Source organism: Erpetoichthys calabaricus, chromosome 9, assembly GCF_900747795.2.
Source record: "Erpetoichthys calabaricus chromosome 9, fErpCal1.3, whole genome shotgun sequence".
Classification (NCBI taxonomy): Eukaryota; Metazoa; Chordata; class Cladistia; order Polypteriformes; family Polypteridae; genus Erpetoichthys; species Erpetoichthys calabaricus.
Window position 1 is genome coordinate 5,867,115 of NC_041402.2, and position 18,458 is coordinate 5,885,572.

The window sequence follows — 18,458 nt, forward strand, 5'->3', positions numbered from 1 at the left end:
AGCCCGACTCTGCCCACTGTGAGCGGTGTACTTCCCTGGTGATATCCGCTGAGCTCTTTGTATTTTCGCTCTTACCTTCTCTGCACAGTGTCGCCACTACACTCCACCCGTTCCACAGTGCCAATCCCACCCTTATCACCACAAAGCATCTCAGGTTGAAGATTTGTGCTGTGGTGAACTGTGAATTGGCATTCTCTGGCACAGAGGCGGGCGCATTGTGGCATGAGCTAAAGGGAGACCTTCATCCATCAGACTGCACAGAGACCGTCTCTGCCCAGTATGAGCGGTGCGCTTCCCTGGTGATGTCAGCTGAACTCTACACAGAGAAGGTACTGGCTGAAACACAAACACTGTTGCCACTACTGTGGTCATCTATTTTGTTTGATTTTTTTAGTTCACTCTCAGCCGTCCATAGTGCAAATCCCACTTTTATCGCCCATTGATTTTGTTGTGGACTCGCACCATGAAGCATCTCGGTTTGAAGATCTGCACTGTGGTGAACTGTGAAACCAGCGTTCTCTGACACAGAGACAAACTCTTTGTGGTATGAGCTTAAATTGACACCTTCAATTCTCTGCCGTGCAGAGCCCGTCTCTGCCCAGTCTGAGTGGTGCACTACTTGGGTGACGTCGGCTGATACGCTCCCACATTCTTCGCAAAGCGTCACCAGTACAGCAGCCATCCATTTTAGTTTTTAGCTATTGGAGATGGCATTAGTCCACATTAGGCCCCGTTTTTATCTGAGGTACTATATTTTGTCAAAGAGAACACAGAAAGAAGTAAAAGGTTTTGGGGATCCACCCTGTATATTGTCATTAGTGTCGATAGCTCTGTAGAGTAGTCCCAAAAGACCAAGTCCAGAATGGAACTGAATGGGGAAGGCAAGTGACTGGCTTTATAAGCGGTGGACGGGAAGAGGAGGGTCCAGCAGGGCACCGGCGGAAGTGAGGTCAGCAGGAGGGTGTGGTCTGGAGAGGGGAGTAGAAGCTGGTTAGGCTTTAGCTGGTCTTCCCTTCTGCGGTTCTGCAGAGGAGGGAGAGAAGACATTGGTGCACTTTGTCAACCCCTGACCCTGCATTTGACCCTTAGTTAAGTTCATAGACTGCCTCCTATGCGCATGTGAGTGTCGATATTTAACAATTAATTGATTTGTCCTTTGGTTTGCTTACATCACAATCTTTGAAATTTATGCTGGAATTACCATAAATGATTTTCTATCACCAACCTCTGATATTAGTCCTAATCACATCAACTCTGCTTGCAGAATTAATCCTTAAACTAAAGAAGAAACCTTTGGATTTATATGCAAAATACTTTTTAAAAATTTAATTCAATTTCTGGCAATACTTCATAAAAAAATGGTATAAGCATTATGTGGTGTTAGTCTTCTGTATGTTTTAATTAAAATAATTGTACACAGAGGAACTTGGGCAACTTTTGCTTGCACTAATGCTGCCCCCAGTCCCCAGAAGTTAATAATGTTGAGCTATAAAATGTTTACTTGGCTGATGTGTCTAACGTCTCTTTCTTTTACACTTGCAGACTGTTGCATACAGCATTTTATGGGATGTTAAATTTCTTATGAGGTATGGATCATGTTTTTTTTGTAAACTGTTTATTACTGTATGTTTTAAGATCACCAAAGTCTGGAAGGTAAATGTGTTTAAAGTTAAGGATGAAATGATTAACCCCCCCAATAGAAATGGAACATTTTCCTAAACTCCTGTCCAATATTAACGGGGACCTTACAAAGTAAAACATCCATCAGTGTAAAGGCCCCATTTGGTACATTTTATACATTTTAAGAAAATTATTGCAAACCTTGGGGTGTCATAGTTCTTAGCTCCCATTTGAATTCCGCATGGGACACAAAGAAGATTGAACTTTCCAAGTTTCAAACCACACTTGAACCCCACCAGACTTGATGGCACCAAGCAGTCAGCACTACGTTTTGCTAAATGGACTCACCTGAGTGGCACCGATGGCACCTGAAGGCGGAGTGAGAGCCACCACCATGCTTAGTCTTTGTAACAAGTCATGTCATCGGGCCAGAGACCAAAGAAAGTCTGGACCTCAGAAAGAAGGTAGTGGATGGCCTGTCTCAAGGGAGACGGCCATACTGTCATTGTAAAGTGCTTCACAGTTTCCAGAACAGCTATACAGTACATTGTTGCATGATCGCAAAGTTCAAGGTGGCACTTCCTATTAGAAACAAACCTGGGCATGGTCACAAGTGAAAGACATGAGAGGTGAGAACCTCCAGATCTCTGTAAAGATGTTCATGTGTGGACCACTTTGTTGGTCACCTCATAGCTTATTGGAAAAAGTGCAGTGAAAAGCTGTATACCTGCATGCCTTTGAGATATCAAGTGTAGCAAGAGATCTTCTGCAAAGAGATGTAAAATGGCATTAATATATTTGTTGCTACCCCTAGAAAAGATCCTCAATCATTTTTTTTATTCCAATTAGCTGTTTTCTTTAATTCAATTGTGCAATCGGTCACTCAGCCGATTTAAATGGAGAAAAGTCATCACTCTGCTGTTTGGTGTCATCTTGTGTCCCACACTGATCATTGACCAGAGAAAGCAAAGAAGAGGAGATCCATCTAAGGAGATTAGAAGGAAAATGATAGATAAGCATGTTGAAGGCAAAGGCTAGAAGACCACCATCTCCACATAGCTTGATGTTCCTGTGACAACAGATGCAAATATCATTAAGAAGTTGAAGGTCCATGGGTCTGCAACCAACCTCCGTGGACGTGGCAACAAGAGGAAATTCGCCCCTAGAATGGGCAGAAAGGATAGTGAGAATGGCAGACAAAAACCGAAGATGGTAGAGAAGGTCTAAAGAGATCCAAGCTGAACTCCAAGGTCAAGGCCCATCAGTGTCTGATCGCACCATCTGTCGCGTTTCGAGTGATAGTAGACTCAATGGAGAAGACCAAGCAGGACTCCACAGCAAAAAAAATAAAATAAAAAGCCACACTGGAATTTGCAAAAATACATATTGACAGACCACATTGCTTCTAGGAGAATGTTCCTTTGGACAGATGAGACACAACTTGGAGCTTTTTGACCAGTCAAATCAGCTCAGTGTCCACAGATGAAGAAACAAAGATTTCAAAGAGAAGAACACCAGACCAAGAATCATGGAGGAGTTTCACTTCTGTTTTAGGGGCATTCTGGATCGAAAACATCCTGCCCAGGGTCAGGGTGCTCTGTCTCAATCACAGGTCGTGGATCATCCAACAGGATAAGGAGCCAAAACACACAGCGGAAAGCACCAAGAATGGCAAAGAACAACACATTGGACTGTTGTGAAAGTGTCCTTCTGTGAGCCCTGATTTGAATCCCATCAAACATCTAAGGATAAAACGGATAAACATGCAGTCTGGAGAAGACCGCCTTCAAAACCTGACACCACTGGAGCACATGACCTGTGGACAGGCGCAGAAGTCTCACGGAGAGCTCCAGGACTGGATGGTGTGCAGGGATTGCAAACTCTAAAGGTTGTGCTACAAAAAATTTTAGGCGACGGGTCCCATCATTTTTGTTCATTGCCATTTTCATTTGAGTTCTTATTTGAAATATTCTGTTGAATCCAAACTCTTAAGCAAAAAGATTTGTGTTAAATACTCAATAAGCAACGATGGGTGCCAGTGAGTTATTTCAGAGACAACTGGGCGTGATTCTTTTTTTTTTGTGGAGGGGAATCATCAAATTTGTCCATGTCTGCAATTGACAATGAACCTGTGTCTTCTGGACTTGAAGTCTCAAAAAGACTGTTATGTGGGCTTCGAGGCCATTGACCCAGGAAAGCTCGCATCTCCCACACATTCCACTGACGTTTGCCCAGAACCATCTGAAACTTGGAGGTGTTGAGTTTTTGGGAGTCTTTGTCCAATGAGACAACACTAGAGCTGTCCGGGCACATGGACGTTGGGTGAAGGAAGGGCAAGGCCTTTAATCGTAAAAAAGAACAGTTCCCACAATTAAACATGGAGGTGGGCGCATAAAGCTATGGGTGGTGCTGGGGGGGTTTTGCTGTTTCAGACACAGGGAACCTTTGTGGGTACAAGGGGATCGTGAAGGAAGGTTATGTTAACATGTTGAAGGATAATGTGAAGAAATCTGCTGCTAGTCTGTCTTTAGGTTGCCATTTGGGTTTTTCAACAAGATAATGACCCCAAGCACACATCGACATTGCTCCATAACTTATTGAAGGACAACAAAATGAAGGTCCCAGAGCGGCCTTCTCAAAGCCCACATCTTACTCCTATTCTTTGGTGGGAGCTCACAGTCGAGGTCCATGCCTGAAAAAAAGTCTAAGCAATTTGCCATTGAGGAGTGGGCTAAGATCCCTCGAGACGTGTGCCAATCTTGGCAATACCTATAGTTGCGAGTAAGAAAGGGGGCACAATTGACTTTTCTTTGTCAGGGGGGCAAAGAATTGTAGCCTTGCCATTTTCTGATTTTTTTTTTATTTTTTTTTTTTTCTTCTTTCAGCTCATTGCATCTTTAAAATATTGCCCTCCAAAAGTTTTTGCCCGTTTTGTCTTCATTCTTTTGGAAGTAATTACCTCACAGATCCTTTTTTCTCACTGCTCACTTTCTCGGTAAAGCTAACACTTTTGTTCCAATTCTTTTGGGGGACAAAAAAATGTTGTCCTTAATTGCATGTGCTTGCCACCCTGTACTCCTTTTCTTTGATTTCTTCATACATTTCTTCTTTACCTGCAAAGAGGCAAATGATGAAAAGAGTAGCGAGGGCTCTTACCTGTACATTTAGAAGTCAATTATACAAGTGGTGGTCAGAGGGTTTTGAGCCTGAGCCTGAAATGGATACCCCAGGTGGATGATTCTGTAAGTGGCCAGAGATTAGCGCATGTGTGCTAAATATGTGACTTGACAAGTGTCTGTCATTGAAGTCAATGTGAATGCTGAAAACCTGAAACAAAATCCAACCAGTGTGATATTTGTGACTCTAGAGAACAATTCAGCTTTGGAGGTTTGTTAGTCCCCCCCCACCGTCCTTTCTTTGAGAACAAAACGTTACAAAATAATACACCTTAACCAATCAAATAATACCGTATAGCAGATACAACAGAATACATCAAAATTAATTCAAAGAAAAGAACTCTGTATTCACCCCACACCCAAAAAGAGAAACAGAGCAGTGCAAATAGAGGGGCCCATCTAATCTAGTTCTTTTATTCGCCTTAATAAAAGGACAAGTGTCTGTGTGTCCGCCTGATTGCTGTCTGTCTATCATTCCAACAGATGGCACATTACAAACATTTTTTGTAATGAAATGCATTTGCTTTTGTCATTTGAACACATGGTGCATCACAAACATTAACCCTGCTTTTACAAATCCAAACCAAATGGCATATAACACAGACACGTGCAGTGCATTTGTCATTCCAACAGATGGCGCATTACAAACATTTTTAGTAATGAAATGCATTTGCTTTTGTCATTTGAACACATGGTGCATCACAAACATTAACCCTGCTTTTACAAATCCAAACCAAATGGCATATAACACAGACACGTGCAGTGCGTTTGTCATTCCAACAGATGGCACATTACAAACATTTTTTGTAATGAAATGCATTTGCTTTTGTCATTTGAACACATGGTGCATCACAAACATTAACCCTGCTTTTACAAATCCAAACCAAATGGCATATAACACAGACACGTGCAGTGCATTTGTCATTCCAACAGATGGCGCATTACAAACATTTTTTGTAATGAAATGCATTCGCTTTTGTCATTTGAACACATGGTGCATCACAAACATTAACCCTGCTTTTACAAATCCAAACCAAATGGCATATAACACAGACATGTGCAGTGCATTTGTCATTCCAACAGATGGCGCATTACAAACATTTTTTGTAATGAAATGCATTTGCTTTTGTCATTTGAACACATGGTGCATCACAAACATTAACCCTGCTTTTACAAATCCAAACCAAATGACATATAATGTAACAAAGACAAGTGCAATGCATTTGTCATTCCAACAGATGCCGCATCATAAACATTAAAATTACCGTTAAAAAATCCCATACCAGATGGCATATAACAGAAACATATGCATTGTGTTTGTCATTCTATTTCTATTCATTTTATTTCAACAAATGTTTGTAATGCACCATCTGCTTTAATGACACATGCATTGCAAAATACACTCCAGTAGATAGTGCACTGAGAACATTAACACATCACAAATGTGTAGTTAAAAATGCATTGCATTTGTCATTCCAGTAGATGGCACATCACAAATATTAAAACTGCTTTTATGAATCCCATAACAGAGAGCATATAACAGAGACATATGTATTGAGTATGTCTTTCTGTTACTATTCATTTTATTTTTACAAATATTTGTAATGCGCCATCTGCTGGAATGACAAATGCAATGCTTTATATCACTACATGCATTGCAAACAAAATACACTCCATTAGATAAGTGCACTGCAAATGTTGACAGGGAGTGGTCTGTATTGATTACTTAGATTTAAACCAGATGGGTTGGTTCAGTTGGTGGATAACATTTTTGCACATTTTATAGTTTGGGGAGGAAAAAAAAAATGTGTCTGTCCGATTGCAAAGTCTGTCACGCTAACAGATATCACAAACATTTGTAGTAATAAAATGCATTGCATTTTTCATTCCAACACATGGTGCATCACAAATCTGAACACTACTTTTACAAAACCCATACCAAATGGCATATAACAGACATGCATTGTATGTACCATTCCAACGGATTGCGCAAAACAAACATTTAATCTTCTTTTACAAATCACATACCTGATGGCATATAACAGAAACATATGCATTGCATTTGTTCATTAGACCTTGATACTGTGCATCATGCTAAACTAAAAAAATGCAGACTGAGAGAAATTTTTACAAGCATTTCATAATTAGAGGATGAAACCTCAATAGAATGCTTCTGGTATCCAAATTATGTTGATGGAAGCATGAAGGGGGGGGTTCTCCAACACCACAGAAATTTATGGACTAAGTCAATACCAGCAAGATGATGTGTACAGTTTCTGTGACGATGAAAGTGTCGGTTACGTGATGGCCCTAGTGGCAGTCCCTGATGGAAAAGTGCTGATGGAAGACGTCGGCCACCCCTTTTCTGCTCGTACTGCGTGGGTTGCAAGGCCTTCTCAATTAAACTGTGTATTTGAAGAGATCCCAACCTCACCCTTTTCTCTAGACCTGGGACTGTGTGACTGCCACCTGCTGGCCGGTCTGAAAGTTTGCCTCTGTGGCAGATGCTGTGCCATTGATGGAAATGCCAAGTCAGCCACAGAATTTGGGTCGCACAAGACAGAAAAACTAAGTGTTTGTGGAGATTGCGTTCAGTAGTAAAACTGGTTTTCTTAATAGGTCAGGGTCAAAACAATGTAATTGCCATTTCTATATAATATAATAAATGATTTCAAATGTCTACTTTTATGTTTAGATGTTGTGTGTCCATCTTTAAGGCACATCATAGGATTGCTAACTCTAAGTTCAGCCTTGCTATATATCCATGTTTTCTACTCCTTCTCTTTGTAGAAACTTGGCACTGGGTGGTGGCCTCCTGCTCCTTTTGGCAGAGTCTCGCTCTGAGGGCAAGAGCATGTTTGCTGGAGTACCAACCATGGGAGAAAGCTCTCCGAAACAGTACATGCAGCTGGGCGGACGAGTCCTCTTAGTCCTGATGTTCATGACGCTTCTGCACTTCGATCTCAGCTTCTTTTTTGTGAGTATGCTGTGTAGTTTTTTTTGTGTTTGTTTGTCGCCAGAATGTCTTCCATACTGCAATTTGGGGAGGGTATCCACGTTTCAGTCTTCATCACGTGCTTCTGGCAGACGTGTTTTGGGACCACCCATTCTTCAGAGCCAGACATTCTAAATTGGTATAAAACAAATCCTTGTCAGTGTGACGGACATGTTGATGTTGAAACTTGGACACCTTCAGATTGTACTGTGTGTGGGGAAAAAAATTATGAATACAGTCACCCCCCACTGGAATGCCCCGATTTAAGCAGTAAAACACGTGCAGGAGAAAACGTCAATCGTTATTCTTTCTCTAAATCTCGCAAGAGGTAACAAGTGCATTACATGTTAGCCACATGCTACCAGAATAAAGTGTCCTCTGCACTCTATCTATATAGGATGATCCAGATCTAATTATGCAATTCTCATTATGCTATAACTTAGTAAGTTTATTACATAGAGAATTCACAGCACCTGCCCTGCACATAGAGATTTCACTTAAAATTCTTTTTGTTGCCAATAGATGGCAGCACCTGCCCTGCATTCCAAAAACGGCAGGGAGACGGTCGTCAGTCAAACAGTTAGCTGCATAATTAGATCTGGACCACCCTGTACAATTCGTTGATTAGGTCACGACTCAAAAGAGGAATTCATTACATAATCAAAAAACTTTTAACATGATTGGTTACACCGGGACAGATCAAAATGTCGATACCCTAAATGACCACAATTTGATTGATAGTCCTATTCACTTAAGATGTATGTGACATTTTAAAATGTATTCTTATTTTAGGAGACGTGCGAGTTTCTCCATGTTCATCCGGTTTCTCATGGTTTAAAAGAATTTTTTTTTATGATCCAGATGGGTACAAAAAACAAGATACTCAATACTATAGAAGGATGGTTATGCCATAAATATAACATTTTTCTCTTAAGGGGTTATATAAAATAAGAAATACATTTATCCTACTGAATAATAAAATAGCAGCATTAATTTTTAAGCATAAGCTCAGAAGGATATGAGACTCGGACATATGCCAGGTGCACATTGGACCAGGGTTCCAATTCAACTGTTACATGTGAAACCCATTCATCCTTTGAATATTTAGATAGATAGAATTTGGTGTAGTAGGCGGGATTAGATAGATAAATAGTATTTGGTGTAGTAGGCAGGATTAGATAGATAAATAGTATTTGGTGTAGTAGGCAGGATTAGATAGATAGTGTTTGGTGTAGTAGGCAGGATTAGATAAATAGTATTTGGTGTAGTAGGCAGGATTAGATAGATAAATAGTATTTGGTGTAGTAGGCAGGATTAGATAGATATAGATAGATAGATAGATAGATAGATAGATAGTATTTGGTGTAGTAGGCAGGATTAGATAGACAAATAGTATTTGGTGTAGTAGGCAGGATTAGATAGATAGATAGTATTTGGTGTAGTAGGCAGGATTAGATAGATAGATAGATAGATAGTATTTGGTGTAGTAGGCAGGATTAGATAGACAAATAGTATTTGGTGTAGTAGGCAGGATTAGATAGATAGATAGTATTTGGTGTAGTAGGCAGGATTAGATAGATAGATAGATAGTATTTGGTGTAGTAGGCAGGATTAGATAGACAAATAGTATTTGGTGTAGTAGGCAGGATTAGATAGATAGATAGTATTTGGTGTAGTAGGCAGGATTAGATAGATAGATAGATAGTATTTGGTGTAGTAGGCAGGATTAGATAGACAAATAGTATTTGGTGTAGTAGGCAGGATTAGATAGATAGATAGTATTTGGTGTAGTAGGCAGGATTAGATAGATAGATAGATAGTATTTGGTGTAGTAGGCAGGATTAGATAGATAAATAGTTTTTGGTGTAGTAGGCAGGATTAGATAGATAGTATTTGGTGTAGTAGGCAGGATTAGATAGATAAATAGTATTTGGTGTAGTAGGCAGGATTAGATAGATTATTAATCCCAAGGGGAAATTCACATACCCCAGCAGCAGCATACTGATAAAGAACAATATTAAATTAAAGAGTGATAACAATGCAGGTATACAGACAGACAATAACTTTGTATAATGTTAACGTTTACCCCCCCTGGTGGAATTGAAGAGTTGCATAGTTTGGGGGATTTGCATGATTAGTAATTTTTGAACCAAAAATTTTGTAATTATGGAAGATGATAAGCACAAGTTACAAAGATTAAAAACCTTTAGTGTTAAAAAAATAATGTTTTAAGTTAGGAGATTGGTAAATTTAAAGAACATTTTTACAGTCCAGTCCATTTGGACAGTGACACCATTTTCATATTTTTGGCTCTGTATGCCACCACAGTGGATTTGAAACCGAACAAATCAAGATGTGATTAAAGTTTAGACTTTCAGCTTTAAGGGGTTTAACAGAAAAAAAAACTTTTAGGAATGACAGCCGTTTTTGGCATAGCCCCCATTTCCAGGGGCTCAAATATATTTGGGCATTTGACTGACCAGCTGTTTCATAGCCAGGTGTGAGCAGGTCCCTCGTTATTTCATGAACTCTTAAGCAGGTAGAAGGTCTGTCATTGATTACAAGTGTGGAATTTGCATTTGGAAGCTGTGGCTGTGAACTCTCAGTATGAGGTCCAAAGAGATGACCATGCAAGTAAACAACAGGCAGAGAACACAAAACAAACCCTTTAGAGAGACGGCAGAGACACCAGGAGTGGTCAACTCAATCGTTTGGTAGATTCTTAAAGAGAAGGAACACACTGGTGAACTCGGCAACACCAGAAGGTCTGGAAAACTGTGCTGGATGACTGCAGAATTCTGCCCTTGTTGAAGAAGAACCCCTTCGTGACATTTAGCCAAACCAAGACCACTCTCCAGGAGGTCAGCCTATCATTGCCAAAGTCTACAATCAAGAGAAGACTTCATGAAAGTAAAGATAGAGGGGTTTACCACAAGGTGCAGACCACTGGGAATCCTCCAGCATAGGAAGGACAGATTATACTTTGGCAGAAAACATTTTTAAAACACCAGTCCAGTTCTGGAACAGTTTTCTTTGGACAAATGAAACTAAGAACAATATGTAGAACAATGATGGAAATAGAAGAGTATGGAATGGAGAAGAAGCCGGTCATGATCTGATGAATAGCACATCATTTGTGAGACACGGTGGAGGCCGTGTTATGGCCTGATCATGCATGGCTGCCAACAGGGGTCGGTCACTGGTGTCTTTTGATGATGTGACTGCTGACAGAAGTAGTAGGTTGAATTCTGAAGTGTCCAGGGTGCCATACTGTCTGCTCGGATTCAGACAAATGCTGCACAACTGATACAACAACACTTCATGGTACAGATGGACAAGGAGCCCAAACGTACTGGGACAGCAAACCAAGTGCTTTACAAGGTAAAGAAGTGGAATATTCTGCAGTGGCCAAGTCAATCGACTGACCTCAACCTAAATGGACATGCAGGTCACTTACTGAAGGCAGAAAGTCCAACAAACAAGCAAGCAGTAAAGGCCTGGCAAAGCATCACTGGGCTGGACATGCAGCGCTTGGAGACGGCCATGGGTTCAGACTTCAGACAGTCATTGACGGGAGAGAATTTTCAACCAAATACTGAAAATGATCATTACATTTATGATTGTTAGTTTGTCCACATACAGTGGGTATGGAAAGTATTCAGACCCCCTTCAATTTTTCACTCTTTGTCATATTGCAGCCATTTGCTAAAATCATTTAAATTAATTTTTTCCCTCATTAATGTACACACAGCACCCCATATTGACAGACAAAAAAAAGAATTTTTGAAATTGTTGCAGATTTATTAAAAAAGAAAAACTGAAATATCACATGGTCCTAAGTATTCAGATCCTTTGCTCAGTATTTAGTAGAAGCACCCTTTTGAGCTAATACAGCCAGGAGTCTTCTTGGGAAAGATGCAACAAGTTTTTCACACCTGGATTTGGGGGATCCTCTGCCATTCCTCCTTGCAGATCCTCTCCAGTTCTGTCAGGTTGGATGGTAAACGTTGGTGGACAGCCATTTTTAGGTCTCTCCAGAGATGCTCAATTGAGTTTAAGTCAGGGCTCTGGCTGGGCCATTCAAGAACAGTCAGAGTTGTTGTGAAGCCACTCCATCGTTATTTTAGCTGTGTGCTTAGGGTCATTGTCTTGTTGGAAGGTAAACCTTCGGCCCAGTCTGAGGTCCTTAGCACTCTGGAGAAGGTTTTTGTCCAGGATATCCCTGTACTTGGCCGCATTCATCTTTCCCTCGATTGCAACCAGTCGTCCTGTCCCTGCAGCTGAAAAACACCCCCACAGCATGATGCTGCCACCGCCATGCTTCACTGTGGGGACTGTATTGGACAAGTGATGAGCAGTGCCTGGTTGTCTCCACACATACCTCAGTGCAAGACACATGACAGCCCGCGTGGAGTTTGCTAAAAGACACCTGAAGGACTCTGAGATGGTGAGAAACAAGATTCTCTGGTCTGATGAGACCAAGATAGAACTTTTTGGCCTTAATTCTAAATAGTATGTGTGGAGACAACCAGGCACTGCTCATCACTTGTCCAATACAGTCCCCACAGTGAAGCATGGTGGTGGCAGCATCATGCTGTGGGGGTGTTTTTCAGCTGCAGGGACAGGACGACTGGTTGCAATCGAGGGAAAGATGAATGCGGCCAAGTACAGGGATATCCTGGACAAAAACCTTCTCCAGAGTGCTAAGGACCTCACACTGGGCCGAAGGTTTACCTTCCAACAAGACAATGACCCTAAGCACACAGCTAAAATAACGAAGGAGTGGCTTCACAACAACTCTGTGACTGTTCTTGAATGGCCCAGCCAGAGCCCTGACTTAAACCCAATTGAGCATCTCTGGAGAGACCTAAAAATGGCTGTCCACCAACGTTTACCATCCAACCTGACAGAACTGGAGAGGATCTGCAAGGAGGAATGGCAGAGGATCCCCAAATCCAGGTGTGAAAAACTTGTTGCATCTTTCCCAAGAAGACTCCTGGCTGTATTAGCTCAAAAGGGTGCTTCTACTAAATACTGAGCAAAGGGTCTGAATACTTAGGACCATGTGACATTTCAGTTTTTCTTTTTTAATAAATCTGCAACAATTTCAAAAATTCTTTTTTTTGTCTGTCAATATGGGGTGCTGTGTGTACATTAATGAGGGAAAAAATTAATTGAAATGATTTTAGCAAATGGCTGCAATATGACAAAGAGTGAAAAATTGAAGGGGGTCTGAATACTTTCCATACCCACTGTATAAAAATGGCTGTCTTTTCTAAATGGCTCATATGATGTCTTTGTTAAAGAGAGGCAGTTGAACAGATGTACCTAATAAAGTGGCCGGTGACTGTGTATCTCTGTTATACAGTAGGCCTTTTGGTGTTTGAATCATAAAAGCGGTGTTAACGCTTGGGATGCGCCATCTGTTGGAATGACAAATGCAATCCATTTTATTACTAGGAATGTCATCTTTTGGAATGACGGAGACCTAGCAGCTGGACAGATACACGGACAGACACTTAGCTTTTAAGCCATCTGCTGTCTCCTTCGTGTTTTCAGTCATATAAACTGACACAATCCACAGAGATCAGCAACTGCAGTTGTCATGGCTGACCTCTCCTCCCGACTAGAGATTGTTTATTGTGACGTCGACTTGAGGCTATTAGCTGCCCAAACCTCCAGTAGCTTCACCTGATACACGGATCTGTTTGTGACTTGATTGGATCACAAGACCCCTACAAGCGTTTTTGTTCTGCGGATAAGAAACCCTGTTCTAGATTTCATTGGTGCGGCTTTAATGTTATACTGTATGTATGCTTGTACAGTGGATATACAGGGTGGTCCAGATCTAATTATGCAATTATTGCATTGCATTAAAAGTTGTATAGTTAGATCTGGACCACCCTATAGAAAAGAATCCCCCCCTTCGAAATGATCCCATTTTTGTTGCTTTACAGCCTTAAATGAAAACACACAAACCAATATTTCTTCCAGCTTTACTTACTCAATGCAATCTCTAACATCCAAGTGAAAGACATCACAGCTACAGTTCAGAAGAATGATAAAAATCAAGAACTACTGAGATTAATAAAGATCACCCCCCTCCTAAACTCAGTCAGGTGTCAGTGCCCACCATTCCCATTGCAGTTACTGGCTTCCTCCCACTTGTGATCAGTTGTAATGAGTGTGATTAGTGAAGCTGTTCCTGGAGCATTCATCCCCTGCTTGGCAGTGCAACTGACAGCAAACAACTGACTATGGGTGGCCAGCCACTTTCAAAAGATCTCAGGGATGGAGTTGTGGACAGACATAAGGCAGGAGATGGAGACAAACAAATCTCAAAGGCTTTATCAATCCCAACGAGCTCAGTAAAGTCCATCATAAAGAAGTGGCAAGTGTTTAGTACTACTAGATCCTCCAAACTGGATGGAAGAGCAAGGAGGAAACTGGTAAAAGAAGCTACCAAGAGGCCAATGGCCACTTTGAAGGAGTTACAGGATTTGATGGCAAAGTGTGGTCATTAATGGTGTTCATGTGACAACAATTTCACAAGCGTTCCTCAATGGTGGCTTGTTCGGGAGGGTCGCACTTCTCAAGAAAGGCCACATTAAGACTCGTTTGAGCTTTCCCAGAATGCACCATGAAGATTCTGATGCCAAGTGGAAAAAGGTCTTCTGGTCAGATGAGACCAAAATCAAACTATTTGGCCTCAATACCAAACAGTACACCAATGCAGCTCACCATCCACAACACACCATACCTACAGTAAAGCATAGAGGGGGCAGCATCCTGTTGTGGGGGGCCTGGGGCTCTTGTTAGGGTAGAAGGAAAAATGGATGGGGCAAAATACTGTCAAATTTTTGAGGAAAACCAGCTACCCTCTGCCAGAAAGTTGAAGATGGGCAGAATGTTCACCTTTCAACACAACAACGACCCGAAGCACACAGCAAAATGGAGCACACGGTGGCTGAAGGAGAACAAAGTGAATGTCCTGGTGTGGCCAGTCAGAGCCCAGACCTTAGTCACAGTGAAAATCTGAGGAAAGATCTGAAGATAGCAGACCACCAACGCTCACCATCCAATGTGACCGAACGTGAACAGTTAAACTGTAAAGAAGAGTGGGGGGCAAATATTACTCAATCTAGATGTGCAAAGCTGATAGAGGAGAAAGCATTAAAGCAAAAGGGTGGGGTCAACAAAATGACATTGGGGGGGTGAGCCTTTATTAATCTCAGTAGGTCTTCTAAACTGTAGCTGTGATATCTTTCACTTGGATGTTAGAGGTGGCATTGAGTAAGTAAAGTTGGGAAAAATATTGGTTTGTGTGTTTTCATTTAAGGGTTCAAAGCAAAAACAAATGGGATTATTTCCAAGGGGGGATTCTCTTCTATACCCACTGTATGTATGTATGTATGTATATATATTTATTTTAATGTCTTCTCTTACACAGATCTTGCAGAACATCGTGGGAACAGCGCTGATCATCCTTGTGGCGATTGGTTTCAAGACCAAGCTGGCCGCCCTTACTTTAGTGGTGTGGCTCTTTGCCATCAACGTCTACTTCAATGCCTTCTGGACAATCCCGGCCTACAAGCCAATGCACGACTTTCTGAAGTACGACTTCTTCCAGTCGATGTCGGTCATTGGGGGACTGCTGCTGGTGGTTGCACTGGGCCCTGGGGGTGTCTCCATGGATGAGAAGAAAAAGGAGTGGTGAGCAGCACGTCCTACCCTGGCCCACCTCCCCCAAAGGAAGTCTGTGCTCCCCCCCCACCCCCAAGCTCTTAGGCCTTTTGTTTTTCTTTTTGTAATTTCTTTAGTTCTAGAATCGATTTATTACTGGATTTTGAGCCCCCCCCCCCCCCCCTTTTTTTAATCACCAAAAAAAAAACTGCCACTCAGACATTTAAGAATACTTTTAAGTTATCGTCGTGTGTCTACAAGAAAAGACTTTACTGCAAACAAGCGTTTCTGTTTACCAAAACCTGGGCGGGCCTCTCTCTCTCTCTCTCTCTCTCTCTCTCTCTCTCTCTCTCTCTCTCTCTCACGTACAGCAGATCTGTGAAACGCTTACAAGAGGCAGTAAAATGAAACAACTGGTACCCCCCCCCCCCCCATATCCAATTTTAGGCCCTAACCCCACCCTCACTGACTAACACAAAGCTCTCGTCACCTGGCTCTTCAATTTTCTAGCACGCCAGAATGGAGGTGTGCCAAGTGGGCAGGAGCGGGTGTGCCAGGCAGGTCCTCATTTCAGTAACTTTTTTTTTTTTTGATTAAGTTAAATACTTTTCTGGCTTGGTTGGGGAGGGACAAAGGGGGACAGTAGGTCTATCATCTGTTGTTGCCATTAGAGTGGGCAGGAGACACACACAATATTGGGGAGGGGGGGGGTGGGTGTCGCGTGTGTGCCAACAATCATGCTATGCTGCAGACTCGTCTTTCATGAGCACAGTAGACAAAGTGACTGCTCACACTCGGAGCGCCTTCGAAGTTCTTGTTCAACTCAGTGTTCTGCCTCCGAAATAAAAGCCTAAACGTATAAAGGTCTTTTTTGGGAAAAAAAATAAATGATATATTGTATTTTTTTTTTTTTTTTTTTTTTTATTTCATTAAAAATTTAAAAAGTACATTTTTCTTTTGGACGTGTTAACAGGTTGCCACATTGTTGTGTATTGATGGGTTTTTTTTTTTTTTTTGGTATATAAATGGTGAATTCTAAATGCATGAGGCGTTATCTTTTTCTGATAGTCAGGGCCATTAGTTATACCAAAAGGGCGATACATACAAGGGTGTACAGACAGGGGGGCAAACGGATGGATCAACACACGCTAGCCAATTAGTTAATAATAATAATTCTTTGCATTTATATAGCACTTTTCTCACTACTCAAAGTGCTCAGCAATTGCAGGTTAAGGGCCCAACAGAGCAGAGTCCCTATTGGCATTTACGGGATTCGAACCGGCAACCTTCCGATTAGCCAGTGCAGATCCCTAGCCTCAGAGATCTATCTATTATATAGTGCCTTTCACATCTATATATTATATAGTGCCTTTCATATCTATCTATCATTCTTTGATTTTATATAGCGCTTTTCTCACTATTCGAAGTGCTCAGCAATGGCAGGTTAAGGGCCCAACAGAGCAGAGTCCCTATTGGCATTTACGGGATTCGAACCGGCAACCTTCCGATTAGCCAGTGCAGATCCCTAGCCTCAGAGATCTATCTATTATATAGTGCCTTTCACATCTATATATTATATAGTGCCTTTCATATCTATCTATCATTCTTGATTTTATATAGCGCTTTTCTCACTATTCGAAGTGCTCAGCAATGGCAGGTTAAGGGCCCAACAGAGCAGAGTCCCTATTGGCATTTACGGGATTCGAACTGGCAACCTTCCGAGTGCCAGTGCAGATCCCTAGCCTCAGATAGATAGAGAGATAGATGTGAAAGGCACTATATAATAGATAGATAGCTCTCTATCTATCTATCTTTGCATGTATATAGCGCTTTTCTCACTATTCGAAGTGCTCAGCAATGGCAGGTTAAGGGCCCAACAGAGCAGAGTCCCTATTGGCATTTATGGGATTCGAACTGGCAACCTTCCGAGTGCCAGTGCAGATCCCTAGCCTCAGATAGATAGAGAGATAGATGTGAAAGGCACTATATAATAGATAGATAGCTCTCTATCTATCTATCTTTGCATGTATATAGCGCTTTTCTCACTATTCGAAGTGCTCAGCAATGGCAGGTTAAGGGCCCAACAGAGCAGAGTCCCTATTGGCATTTATGGGATTCGAACCGGAAACCTTCCGAGTGCCATTGCAGATCCGTAGCCTCAGATATCGATCTATTATATAGTGCCTTTCACATCTATCTATCATTCTTTGCATGTATATAGCGCTTTTCTCACTACCCAAAGTGCTCAGCGATGGCAGGTTAAGGGCCCAACAGAGCAGAGTCCCTATTGGCATTTACGGGATTCGAACCGGCAACCTTCCGAGTGCCAGTGCAGATCCCTAGCCTCTGATTGATTAGTGCAGTAAGTTAAGGTTAACGTTGGTGACGTCTGCACCCACAAGGCAGGAACGTTTGTAGCATTCCCACCAGCGTGGGCAGGTAGTTGCCAGTACCCCCCCCCCCAGGTTGAGTCACTTTTTTCATACAGCCAGGAAGTCTTGATTTGGGGGCTCAATCTGGACAAGATGAGCCCAACAAAGCTGCCAGTCCTGTCCACTTAACTCCTCCAAAATCCCATCAAGTTGAGTTTTTGAAGGTCCCAGATGTCCTCCTGCCTACCACACTACTTGTTCACCTTCTTATTCCAAGTGTCTGTGTCTTAGTGTAACTTAACTTTAGTCCGGTGGTCCGGCTCCTTCTTCTCTTTCCAGCATTACCTTCGAAGCCAAAAAAAAAAAAAGTGCACCATATCTGTTCAGGGTGTAACAGTCATGAAGAACAGGAAAACAGAGGGCAGTGTGCGGGTGGCCCAGTGGCATCACCAACCTCACAGGTGTGGCATCCCACGGCTCGGCAGTCTGAATGAGACCGGACCATTCAGCCCAGCAAAGCTCGCCAGTTGTATTCACTCAATTCTTCCAAAAGTTACATCAAGTCGAGTTTTGAAAGTCCCCCACAGGGGTCGCCAGTCCTGCGGCTGCTGA

The 18,458-nt window shown here is 41.9% G+C and overlaps 1 protein-coding gene across 1 annotated transcript in view; it reads left to right on the forward strand.

The window, feature by feature from the left end:
* The window catches only part of surf4l (surfeit 4, like), a 79,729-nt gene extending 63,308 nt beyond the window's left edge, over nucleotides 1-16,421 (forward strand). The window contains exons 4-6 of the mRNA XM_028809099.2: nucleotides 1,543-1,586; nucleotides 7,587-7,773; nucleotides 15,242-16,421. Of these exons, the coding sequence (XP_028664932.2) occupies nucleotides 1,543-1,586; nucleotides 7,587-7,773; nucleotides 15,242-15,508 (498 nt within the window). The 3' untranslated portion in view covers nucleotides 15,509-16,421. The remainder of the gene's footprint in view (nucleotides 1-1,542; nucleotides 1,587-7,586; nucleotides 7,774-15,241) is intronic.
* Nucleotides 16,422-18,458: the final 2,037 nt, after the last annotated feature.